The sequence below is a fragment of the Biomphalaria glabrata genome, chromosome 14, assembly GCF_947242115.1.
Source record: "Biomphalaria glabrata chromosome 14, xgBioGlab47.1, whole genome shotgun sequence".
NCBI classification, from domain to species: Eukaryota; Metazoa; Mollusca; class Gastropoda; family Planorbidae; genus Biomphalaria; species Biomphalaria glabrata.
The window spans coordinates 13384490-13396500 of NC_074724.1; the positions used below are offsets into that span (position 1 = coordinate 13384490).

Below are 12011 nucleotides of genomic sequence, written 5' to 3' on the forward strand. Positions count from 1 at the left end.
TTAGATATTCGCAACCTTACGACTGCTTTTTCTTTTTTTTTTAATATATAAAGCTTATATAAACCAACTCTGTCTGTCTGTCTTTCTGGTATATAAATGTCTATTTGTAATAATAAATGAAAAATTATCATGGAATCCCCATATTGATGAATTTATTAAAAAGATGAAGCAAAACATTAGGGTTAAATAAAAGAATTTTTTTACAAAAAAAAAACAACAACATAAAACATCTTCTTTATTAAAGAAATGTCTGTAATATATAAGATAAAATGACACATGAAATGCTTAAAAAAGTAATTATCCTCTTTTTTGAAGTAACGTCTGTAATATAGAAGATAAGATACCCACACACATTCTAGAGAAATACCAGATATGAATTTTACTACAATGTCGCGAAAAATTTGAGCGCATCTGTTATTGACAGTAATAATTTTGGGCAAATTTGATCATTGCGTTTGGGATTGAAGAAAGCTCATCAAATTTCAGTTTCAGTACAAACACGGTTTCAGATTAATAAGTAGCATGTGAAAGAAATCTTTAGAGTATTTCCTTCAGTTACTGAAAATGTAATTTATATATGCAGTTTTCCGCTTCGTCAAAATTATTATACCCACAATTCAATGTACTCTGTAGAATCGACCTCATTCTCAATACTTTGTTCTTTTCAATATTATAATCGACTCGAATCATTTTATTTTCAAATAAAAGACCAACAGTTTTAACGTCATTTTGAATTAGTGATATCATTTACAAAGCTAGAAAACAATGTGTCCTTGCTCATTGCCTTGCAGTTATAAATTCATTAAGATGTCTAAGATTGTCAAATAAAAATGCTTAATCAAACATTCAATTTTCATCACTTTGAACGCCTCTTTTCCTCTGGCAGCACATCTTTCTTTTCTAGAAAATCATGTGCGAGATTTTTTCCGTTTCAAATTCTTCTGAGATCTTTCCTCTAGAAAGTTAACGCAACTCGCAATAAAAGATCTAACAAGTCACACATGTCTCTTAATACTCTATTGGTAAACCTCTTTTTTCATAATTTTATTTCAGCATTTTGCTACTGGTATCCATAACAATCTGAAAATTAACATTTTACAACACGTATCTTCTTGTGTAGAACGATATAATATATAAGAGGACAATGTAAAAAACAAAAACTTTCAAGAATTATTTTAGTTCCACTAACTATACAAGTCATTGACGGGTTTTAGTTTACTAAAACTTAATTGCTGACATGACATAACATACTTTAGTTTTTCCTTGGAGTGACTCAGATACTATCAATTTCTCAAATAATGAAAAGCTTAACCAAGTAACATAAAAAAATTCCAACAGATTTGTCCAAGGTTAACAAAAAGAAAGTGTATCCTAAGTTACGAAAAAATAAACAAGTACTTAAAACTAACATATTATGGGTTTATGATCCGAGAGGTTTAATAAACATGCCAATCGATTTTGCCGTTGTAATAGCTAATACATAAATTTTCTGTAAAATATTTTTTATAGAAATCGGTTATTACAATTAGTTTGCGAACAGATATCTGTTAAGCTTTTTCTTGACTTGAAATGCACCACTTGTAATTGTGCAATGCGCCACGTGAGTACCATATGTGTAACATGAAAAACATAATCTAGTGAAGTGATTCTCATACAAGCCTTTGGTGTTAAGAAGTTGTTTGTTTTTTTTTAAGTCAAGAACATACTATTAACAATAATGAGATTTTTGTGACGTTTTAGCAAGTAAATTAAAAGTAGTATAAGCTAGAAGTGCGATTTTAAAACTATTATATAGAGTTAAAATGTTTGTCATAAAATATCCTGAACAATAAATTTTCGATACGTTTTTGCGACCTTTTAGCAAGAAAAATATTTTTTTAAATTGTTATATATAAATAGATCGATTTCAATAAGTCGTGTGGCGTCAGTAAAAATTTCATTTTTAAAAAAATGGAATAATCTTTCTTTGTTAATTAAATTTTAGCGACGAATGGTATTGAATATAGGTCAATTTTTTGTTCAAAACAAAATCCGGAACATTCTTTTAACTATAAAAATTCTTTTGTAATTTTCAGCAATGTATATATATATATAATGATAATAAGTAAAATAAGTCTAAAGAGTGATTTTTAACAACCGTTTGTAGTAAATGACTTTCTCCTATTTAAATCCTCAACAACCTATTGTCGACATTTGTGTAAAATAACCTATTTGACATAAATTTGTTATAAATAAAAAATCCGAAACATTTTGATACTTATAATTAAACTAAAGTGACATATTGTCCAAGAATATTTGGTGTAATTTAAGTCACAAGTGCGATTTCAAACAACCCTAACACGTATTTTTTCTTATAAAACAATACCCAAAACAACTTTTTAGGTAATGAAATACAGAATACAGTACAGAAATGTTCATTTAGCGTTTACGTGTTTTTTTTATTTAAAAAATCTGGAACAACTTGATCATGAGTTTCTTCGACGTTTAACCAGGAAAACTAAATTAAATATAAGTTAGAAGACCAAACATTCTTTGGTATTAATTAGCTCTTCACAAACACCAACGGAACAATCTATTATAGATAGTAACAATAGTGCAATGGTTTGGAAGGAAATATCAAAGTGAAATCAGAATTTTTTATATTCTTTTATTTTATTCATTTTTTTTTGTGTGTGATTTAAACGGAAGGAGAGACAGACCGACAGACAAAATGTACAAAAGTAAGCGACTTTTCTCCTGAAGTTGGCACTAATAAAATAATAAAAACAAATATTATTATTTAAAACTTTTTATAGGGACAAATTAGTTTCGGTAAGGTTCCACGCTATTATGTTGGCCGATTCGGAGGGGGGTTGGCGATTATATCTACTGCCCTCCCACCCTAACCCTTTGAGTGGGGTACAGACCATTTTTTATGCAGAAATCAGAGTTTATGAACAAAATTAGTTGAATATATATAAGTTGCTCATTGATATTTAAACCTATTTTTAATAGGACAGACCAATACTTTTTTCTTTTGTATATAAAAAGTGTCATTATTATAAGTTATTTATGCTATATATTTAGTTATGAATCGCCTCGACCCCATTTCTTTATATTAGCAATAATTAGAAAATGGAGAGATAAATCTTATATGATTAATAGCTTTTACTCTAGAGTTCCCTCCCCTTTTCTGATCAAAAGATGACCGTTAAAATACAATAGTCAAATATGGCGAAAGAGACTAGGTAATAGCGCGTGAAAAAGTCAAAATTATTTAACCAAAGCCATTATTTTCGAAAATTTAGAATTCACGAGAAACTTTTAAATAGTTGAGTAACATTTGAGATAGGTTCTGAACCCATTTTGTTTTCTATTCTCCGGAATATCCATCCCCACAATCTAAAATTCTTCTTTTCTATTGTTAACTTTGAGAATCTACACATTTATGGTACAATCTAATTGGTCTACGTCAGGTCTCGTGCTTCTTACTAACTTTTTCTGTTCAAATTATAGTTCTGTAGCAAAGCGAAGTTACAATCAGTTGTATTGAACACAATTAATTATTTATTAATGAACGTCTTTTTCAAATATTTTTAGGTAATTTATTCTCTTCTAATTGGACATACTAAATCTGTGAGTTATCTTTTCTTTTTAAGGAACAAATTGATGGTATTTCCATGAAGGTGTGGCCTATGAATAGATATTAGATTTTTTAAAAGTAAAAACATAATTTAAAATTTAGACATTCTGCGCGCGTCAAAATTGTTGGCGTCTGATTCTTACCAAAAAACAGACCGACTACAAGAGGTCTATCTTAACATGAGATAATATTACGATAAATCCGCACCATAAAGAAATAATTACGTTGCATCTACCTCGATTGTCAGTCATACTTCAGTATCAGCCCTTGACCCCACGTGACTTTTTTTTTAAAACTTATTTTGACTTGCCTTTTTTAGGACTGATGAGATTTAGATGTCAGGAGAATGTATTTCTGAGAGTAAGAATTAAAAAAAAAACAAACTCTAAGCTCTTTGCCTAAAAAGAAGAGCCACCCAACGCAACTCTATTAGTTTTGTTTTTTTTCCTGACGAAAGTTGAACAACGCTGCTATTATTGTAATATAGACCACTGTTTTGTCTCTCTTTTGAATATATGTATATGCATGCTGTGTGTGTGTACGTTTATACTCAGGGTTAGGGTTTACTGGGCCCCCGACTCAAAAGGGCTGCATCCGCTCGTGGATTAGATTGAGCAGAAAAATATTTATTCCCTATAAAAAGTACGCACATTAACAGAACCATTTGTATTAACATTGCAATATAAATATTTTTCAAAGAATAGTCTTCTGTATGGCTGGAATCATCGGCTTCAGCAGTTGCTCTGGCTGCCAGAGTTACATAATCACTATCATTACGGTCCTGGCAGTAAATACCACTGTGTCCAGGCACACAACTGAAGCATTCACCTTCATAAGTACAGACCTGATCTAGACATGACAGGTAGCATATATCTTGACAAGTGGGTCCGTAATATGGCTTCTGGCAATCTGTGAACAAGATATTTTTACAGATCATTTTATATTTTATAAACCTAATGGAGGACTTTCATTTTTAGCGGCCAACGAAAGGGGAAAAGACGCTATTAGTTTTGTGTTGCTTGGCTGTCCGTCCGTCCCGTTTAGATCTCGAAAACTAGAAAAGAAAAGTGAAAATCCGATTTCATAATATTTTAGACCATTCAAAGTTCTGATGCAACGTTACTTTTTTCTATTATGAATGTGAAAAATCTAATTTTTAAAATGTTTTATGCAAGCAGTTTTTTCATAAAATACACCACTTTTACAAGTAGCTATTAATAGTAATAAACACTTGAGGCTCTTTATTAGGGGAGCAAACTATTTACCATATTTTTAACACATTTATGCTAAACGTTGTAGATTTTTTGCCAATTTTTTTTATATATTTGTATTGTTAAGTTATGTAAGTTCTATTATATTAAGTACTATATTTTCACACAAAAAAGGTTTACTATTTTTTTCAAGAGAAAAAAATTATTTAGTATGCATATAAGTCAGGCATAATTTAAAACAACAACTTATTAGTAGTTTTTCATATTATAGTGTGACCTACAATGGCGGTAACGCAACACCCAACCAAATAACAAAAATTTTTATTTTTTTTGCACTTTTTTTATTACGGAAATGTTTTATTCTTGAGGAATAAGAGATTGGCCCTTTACAAAACATCTAGATCATTTAGATATTCATTATAAGATATCAGTTAAGGCGAGGTTCACATCTAACTTCACATTCACTTTCACCTATCCTTTGGTCTGCTGGGGCACCACAAAAGATCTATTAACCTTTTTTTTTCTCCATTATTTTCTGTCATTTGTCTTTGATAGAATTTCATTCTGATAATATTGAAACCTGCCTTTTTACCTGCCTGGGTGGACCACTTCGGGGGCCGATTTTCAGTTTGTGTTTCCACACACACTGTCTTTGTAACCTTGTTTCTTATTCTATATATTTCATGAAATGTTTCATTATTGCAAGGAATATTTCCATTGATCTTCAGCCTAGACAGTAAACAAAACCTTCACGAAAAAATGTAAGCCTTATTTAAAGATTAAAGTTTGGATATACACAACTAAGATTGTAACACTTTAAGGCAGTAATATAAACTGAATACTTTATCTTGTTAGAGATATAGTATTGAACGATGTAGTTGGAGATTTAGCATTGATGAATCAAATTAAAGATTGACATTGACATTGTGTCTTGATAAAATAAATAAATATTATATAAAAAAAAAAAAAACAAGTATAAAAAGTCTTTTTTTTACAAAGCTTATATTTAGTATAATTGTATTAATTTATTTTTAAAAAAAGGTTGGCATTTGGGTGAAGCTTTATAAATGTATTTTATAAAAAAAAAGAATTGTACTATTTAATTTCAAGTCTAGGACTCAAGCCTATTTAAGCAAATACACTAAACAATATGCCAGCGAAATACATATAAAAATAGAAAATTTCATAGACATGTATTGTTAGTTTCATCATTTAAGCGATAAAGTATAAAGTGGACTAATTATACTTATATCGCCTCATCAGTCAAATAAAATTTCTTTCCCTTGTTCCATACCAGACAAAATTATTTATAACCAATAATCAATGAACTATAGGGTTAAATTGATTCTTGTTTTGTCAGGTAAGAAAAATAATTGTGCAACCTTTTAATTTGATCAGTGATTAGGTGTGGATCAAATAACTTGATTCAATTTTTTACCAGACATAAGACAGAGTGACAGAATGAGTTTATATAACCTTTTTAAAAATGAGAGGGGGTATATGGTAACTAAATAATATATAGCCAGGGAGGAAAATACAAAACAACGGCGAAGCCATGGGATAATTCAAATACGATTTTATTTCCAAATACATTTGTTAGCTAGTCTTTTTTCCCCACAAATATACATAGATGTCTGCAACTTAACAAATTTATAGTCGTTAGAGTCATTTTGGACTGGTTGCAATAAGAGAAAATGCAAAAGAAAAATATTTAAAGAACAATTCTTTCAAAATAGAATTACTCAAACAAAATGTACATTTATTTACCTCCGTAGATTTCTACTTCACAAAGATGCAATGTCCCACTCAATACTCTTATGTAGACAGTCCTAAAAGAATAGATTGCTCCAAAAATGGCTTTCTGAACAAATACATCTTTTCCTCTGGTCGAGATGTTAAACACAAGATCTTCAACGCTGTCAAGGAGCTGCACAGAGAAGGTTCCATGTCCATCCTCTCGTGAAAAGTCTTTGAAACATAATTCATTGGTGAGTGTGTTCACAACACGATGTATATTTAACAGCATGTTATTGTACATATATTTACAAAGTAAGAAGAGGTGAAACTATTTAGCTTAAAGTGAATTGCGCACAATCTGTAAAATAAAGCAGAACTAACGCCTATGTAATGTATGTATGTGATGTATGTATGTTATGCATGTGATGTATGTATGTTATGTATTTAATGTATGTATGAAATGTATGTAATGTATATAATGTATGTATGTAATTTTTGTATATATATATATATTATATTATAAAGTAGAATGTGTGGTGTATGTATGTATGTATGTTACTTATAGACATTAAAACCACTTGACCAATCTTGATAAAATTTGGCAGGAATGTTTCTTGGGTACCAAAAATTAGACCTTAGTGTATGTATTGTAGCCCTAAAACAAACTTAAGACCCTAAAAAAATAAATTTGTCCGACTCTATTAAAGCTTTAGTATTGTATGGATCTAGGTCATGTCTACAATGTTGACATGAGAAAAGATCGAAAGGATTTAGACCTAGATCTAATTTTAAGAAATACACTTTGCGTAGATAGTTTTTTACTTTGACACATGAAATACAAAAGAAGATCCTTTGATTTCATTTTATAATAAAATTGACCTTCAATTTTGTGTTTCAAAAGCATTTTTTAGATTAATTAGCTCCTTATATATGTAACTACAGATTTCCTGACGAACATTCTTGCATTAGACAATACCGTAATGAATCGCGTACTAAAGATTAATTCGTTTAATTGTTTACTTTATAATCCCATCCCTAGATCTAAAGCTCTAATTCAACTCTAAGATGATCAAACTTTTCTTCGCACAGATAGTTTTATACTTTAACACATGAACATACTAATTATAGTCCATTCATTTCAAATTTGGTTTTCTAAAGCATTATTTTTAAGAGACTACATTCATTTACAATAGCTGCGAAGCCGAGTTGAGATAGGCCTAGATCTATATTCATTCATGAATCGCGTACTAAAAATTATTTCGTTTAATTGTTCACTTTATAATCCCATTCATTTAACAAAGCTATCGCTCTTTTCGTTTTTAATAGATATGAATGTATCGGCTTCGTGTAGACCCATTTTCGCAAACCTAATTTTATTTTCGTACCGAAAGAGAAAAAACTTGAAAGGATCATTAGCCAAGTTTAACATACATCTAAATCCAATCCACTAGATTAGTAAACACAACCTTAGACCAGCAGGCGGCGGGTAATGTCAGGCAAGTATATATATATATATATATATATATATATATATATATATATATATATATATATATATATATATATATATGTCACAGATTACATTATAGAATTGTGTGTACATTTCACATTTGAAAGAAATATAAGCCCTCGACATGAGCCTCGGGATTTACCCATCAAATTTAGACACTTGACAGCACGTTAGGATTTACCCAAGGGACGTGATTAGTATGTTTGAAATCTATTGGCTGATTTGAAATTAAACAAAGACATTTAGCGCCAGAGAATTGGCGAGAGTAAGAAAGTAACGCCAGTCGATAAAATAATGTCCTTGTAGACAGTCACGTTTCTAAGAGCTCTGTTTGAAAAGCCTTTGTAATATGTTTCATGCTCATTGATTTGTAATTTGTACATAAACTGTACTTACGTTGTATTTAAATAAAGTTCCAGAGTTTTGTTTTATCAAAGAATCGTCAATTGTGATTCTAGATCGTCATTTTTTGTTAACTATTGAATTCAAGTAAAATCCCCGGCATAACAACACATCGTACCATCTGCATGTTGTTACATCTGGCACTCTCCGACTAATAAAAGTTCATGGACAACTTTTAACGAAATTTATTCAAGATCTAGGACCAATTTCTAAAACTCTTCAAAGGAACTTCATTCTTATTTAACGGAGGACAGAATTTCTGTGTTTAACAGGTCAGTTGGTTATCGATAATTCTTTTATAAAGATTTTCGTTAGAGTTATGTCTAACTCACGAAATCCATTATTATATGTAATTGGCAAAAGGAATAAGACCAATATACATAATAACTGGCAATATAAAAGACCAGTAAAGCAAATAACTGGCAATATAAAAGACCAGTAAATCAAATAACTGGAATTATAAAAAAGACCAGTAAATCAAATAACTGGCATTATAAAGAAAACCAGTAAATAATCATTTGTGCAGCACAAAGTAAACAGAAGACCAGATTTAACCAACTGTTAAACCAGTAAAAAGTACTCGGCTCAATAGATCTATATATTCAATCATACGACTCCAGTAACTACAAGTTTACTGTCAAGCATTATTAGCAAGTTGAGGCTTCAAGAACTTTGTCACTAGATCTATATTATTATTATATCTGAGATAAAGCCAAAATCCAGATATTGAACATTTTGCTCCAATACAAGAAACTAACAAAAAAATTAAATATGTCTTCCAGCTCTAGAATACAACGACTCCAGTAGTACTTCTACTGTAAAACAAAGTTATACTTCATAGCCAGTTACGGCATAACTAACATTGATTTGTTATATTCAAAACGTTACTATATTTCTACATTCCAAGTTGGTATATTTTTCAACATGTCTCCAAAGACAAGAACACAAAGATGGTTAGAATTATTTGACATAGCTAAAGAAAAACAAGTACCTAAACCAGATGAATGGGTTCATCGACAGGAAGAAAAAGAATATCAAACAAAGATAGATCTACGTCAAAAAGATAAAGAAGCAGAAAAACAAAGAGAATATCAAGCAAAAGAACATTGTAACATGACTTCAACAACAGACATAATAGGTGAAGCCATAGCTTTAGCAGAAAAACTCAATATTCCTTCACATGAACGAGAAAGATGGTTTGATAATAAATTAGCTGAGATAGACAGAGAAGATGACAAAAGACGGCAAGAAGAACTAAAACGAGAATTATTAAAATTGAAAAATACCGAATTCAAAGCTGAACAAAAGAATGATGCAACATTAACAAGAATATACCAGAAAGCTCAATTAAGAAAGCGTACAGCATATCTCGAAGATGGATTTCTCAAGAAGATTACTTTCCACAAGTACAATGTCATTGAACAAATATATGTACCAAAGAAGTACAGAAAACAAATTATTAAAGCAAAGCATGAATTTTATGACACCATACATATGAGTGTAACAAGTACCAAGAAGAGAATTGCCAAAGAATATTATTGGCCTAGCTTGAACAAAGATGTCAAGAAATACATTAATAAATGTTTACATTGTCAATGGGATTATGATGAGAAACAAACTCAAAAGAAAAGCAACATAACTAAAACAAAGAAGGAACCAGACTACAAAGTCAGAATTGACAACAATGAATCTATGAACCATGACTCAAGCAAATCTACAGGGACATCACTGCCTACTACATGTCCATCCCTACCTGCTAGTAGTTCTACATGTCCATCCCTACCTGACAATACAAGCCCATCCCTACCAAGTACTTTCCCATCCCTAACCACTGATGATGACTTCATACATCAAGACTTGATCAAGACTGCATCTGCATCATTATCTACCAATACTATGGTATTCATTGAAAATTCTTGCTACAATCAAGACAAGTCTCAAGAACCAGAAGCAGAAACTAAAGAAACTTATACTCAATCAACTTTGGCTATACCAGACAAAAGAAAAACTATGCAACTTGACTCTAACACTCATACAAGTATTCCTCATTTGAAAGAATGTGAGTCAACTCAAGTAGCTATTACAACCATGAACATTGGAAGTCAAAGAATAGTACATGAACACATAAAATCAAGACAGTTTGATCAAGGAGATAAAGTCAAATTACTGTTACCAGATTTCAGTAACAAACTGTTTTACAAATGGCAAGGTCCATTTACCATCACCAGAAAGATTTCCAACCTGCTTTATGAAATCAATGTCAACAAGTTTACCAGAGTATTTCATGTTCATATGTTTGAACATTACCATGAAACAGATAATGAAGACATCAAAGCAGAAGTTGAACATTTTACAAGCTTAGCAACTATTCCTGAGGAAGAAGAAACATCATCAACACCCATTCCTGAGATAGATGTTTCATTACCAGCATCAAATCAAATTGACAGTCCCAAGGTCATCACTCTGAATGACATAGCACTACAAACAGTGAAGAACATTAAAGTGTTTCCAGACCATGCAGATTTCTTTACCAGTGTTTCTGAAACATTTCCAGTACTGCAATTTGAAAACAACCCAGAGAGCAACAACATTGACAACACCAAGTTTCATCCTCCTTCTACTCAAGGGGCAACTTTTCTTCAGAAAGGAACAAATGAACTTCTTCAACATTGCTGTATCGATCGATTGAACTCAGACATGTTCAGTCATTGCTCTATTGAACATTATAACGCAAAGCATTCTGCTACCATTGTTCTACAGCGTCAAAGTTCATCAACCAGAAAATTGAGTTTTGGTTTCGGACAGTTCTTATTTTCACCAAACTCAAACGCGGTTCAATCAGACATTATCTGTGAGATCAATATGACATGGAGACAACAGCTTCATAAACTGAAAGACCTTTTCTTCAAGTTTAGAAAAAGCGTACACACATCCATGACGGCAACTCAGAAGTATTCCGAACTTCACACTTACATTTTATATATGTGCTACTGCATATTTAGTGCCACTTGATCCATTATCATTCATACTCGTCAAGGAAGAACAGTATTCAGTTGTACTTAATCAATTAATTTGTCTACTCATTTTTCCACAGGTATTCTATATCAGATGTTACATTTATTTTAGCACCAAGCAACCCACTGAGAAAGGTCACTCATTCAAGATACTTTGTTTATTATGTTTCAGCATTTATGCATATGACATGCATTTTTAAATCATGTGTATTTTATTTCAGGTATAATATTATTGCATATATCCTATTATAATAGTACAGATACATGAAATATAATTGGAATTTTTCATTGCTTCACACATATTGAGATTTAATTCACATTGAGTATTATTTTCTCAGAAGATTGTCATGTATACATCATTTTTTACTATGTCAATTTTTCATATGCAATATATTTTTCCATGTACACATTTTCACATTAGTACTAACCAAATGAGTTATAATGTCATATTTTAATTTCATCATAAGGCACCATGAAGAGAAGTAACCTATTCAATTCAAGATTTAATTTATCCA

General features: G+C 30.8%; 1 protein-coding gene across 1 annotated transcript; it reads right to left on the reverse strand.

The window, feature by feature from the left end:
• Nucleotides 1-1920: 1920 nt before the first annotated feature.
• Nucleotides 1921-6940, reverse strand: LOC129922675 (uncharacterized). Its single transcript, XM_056009393.1, has 2 exons — nucleotides 6601-6940; nucleotides 1921-4531 (listed from the first exon to the last, which is right to left on the reverse strand). The coding sequence occupies exons 1-2, from the start codon at nucleotides 6869-6871 to the stop codon at nucleotides 4179-4181; spliced, it is 624 nt and encodes a 207-aa protein (XP_055865368.1). The 5' UTR covers nucleotides 6872-6940; the 3' UTR covers nucleotides 1921-4178.
• Nucleotides 6941-12011: the final 5071 nt, after the last annotated feature.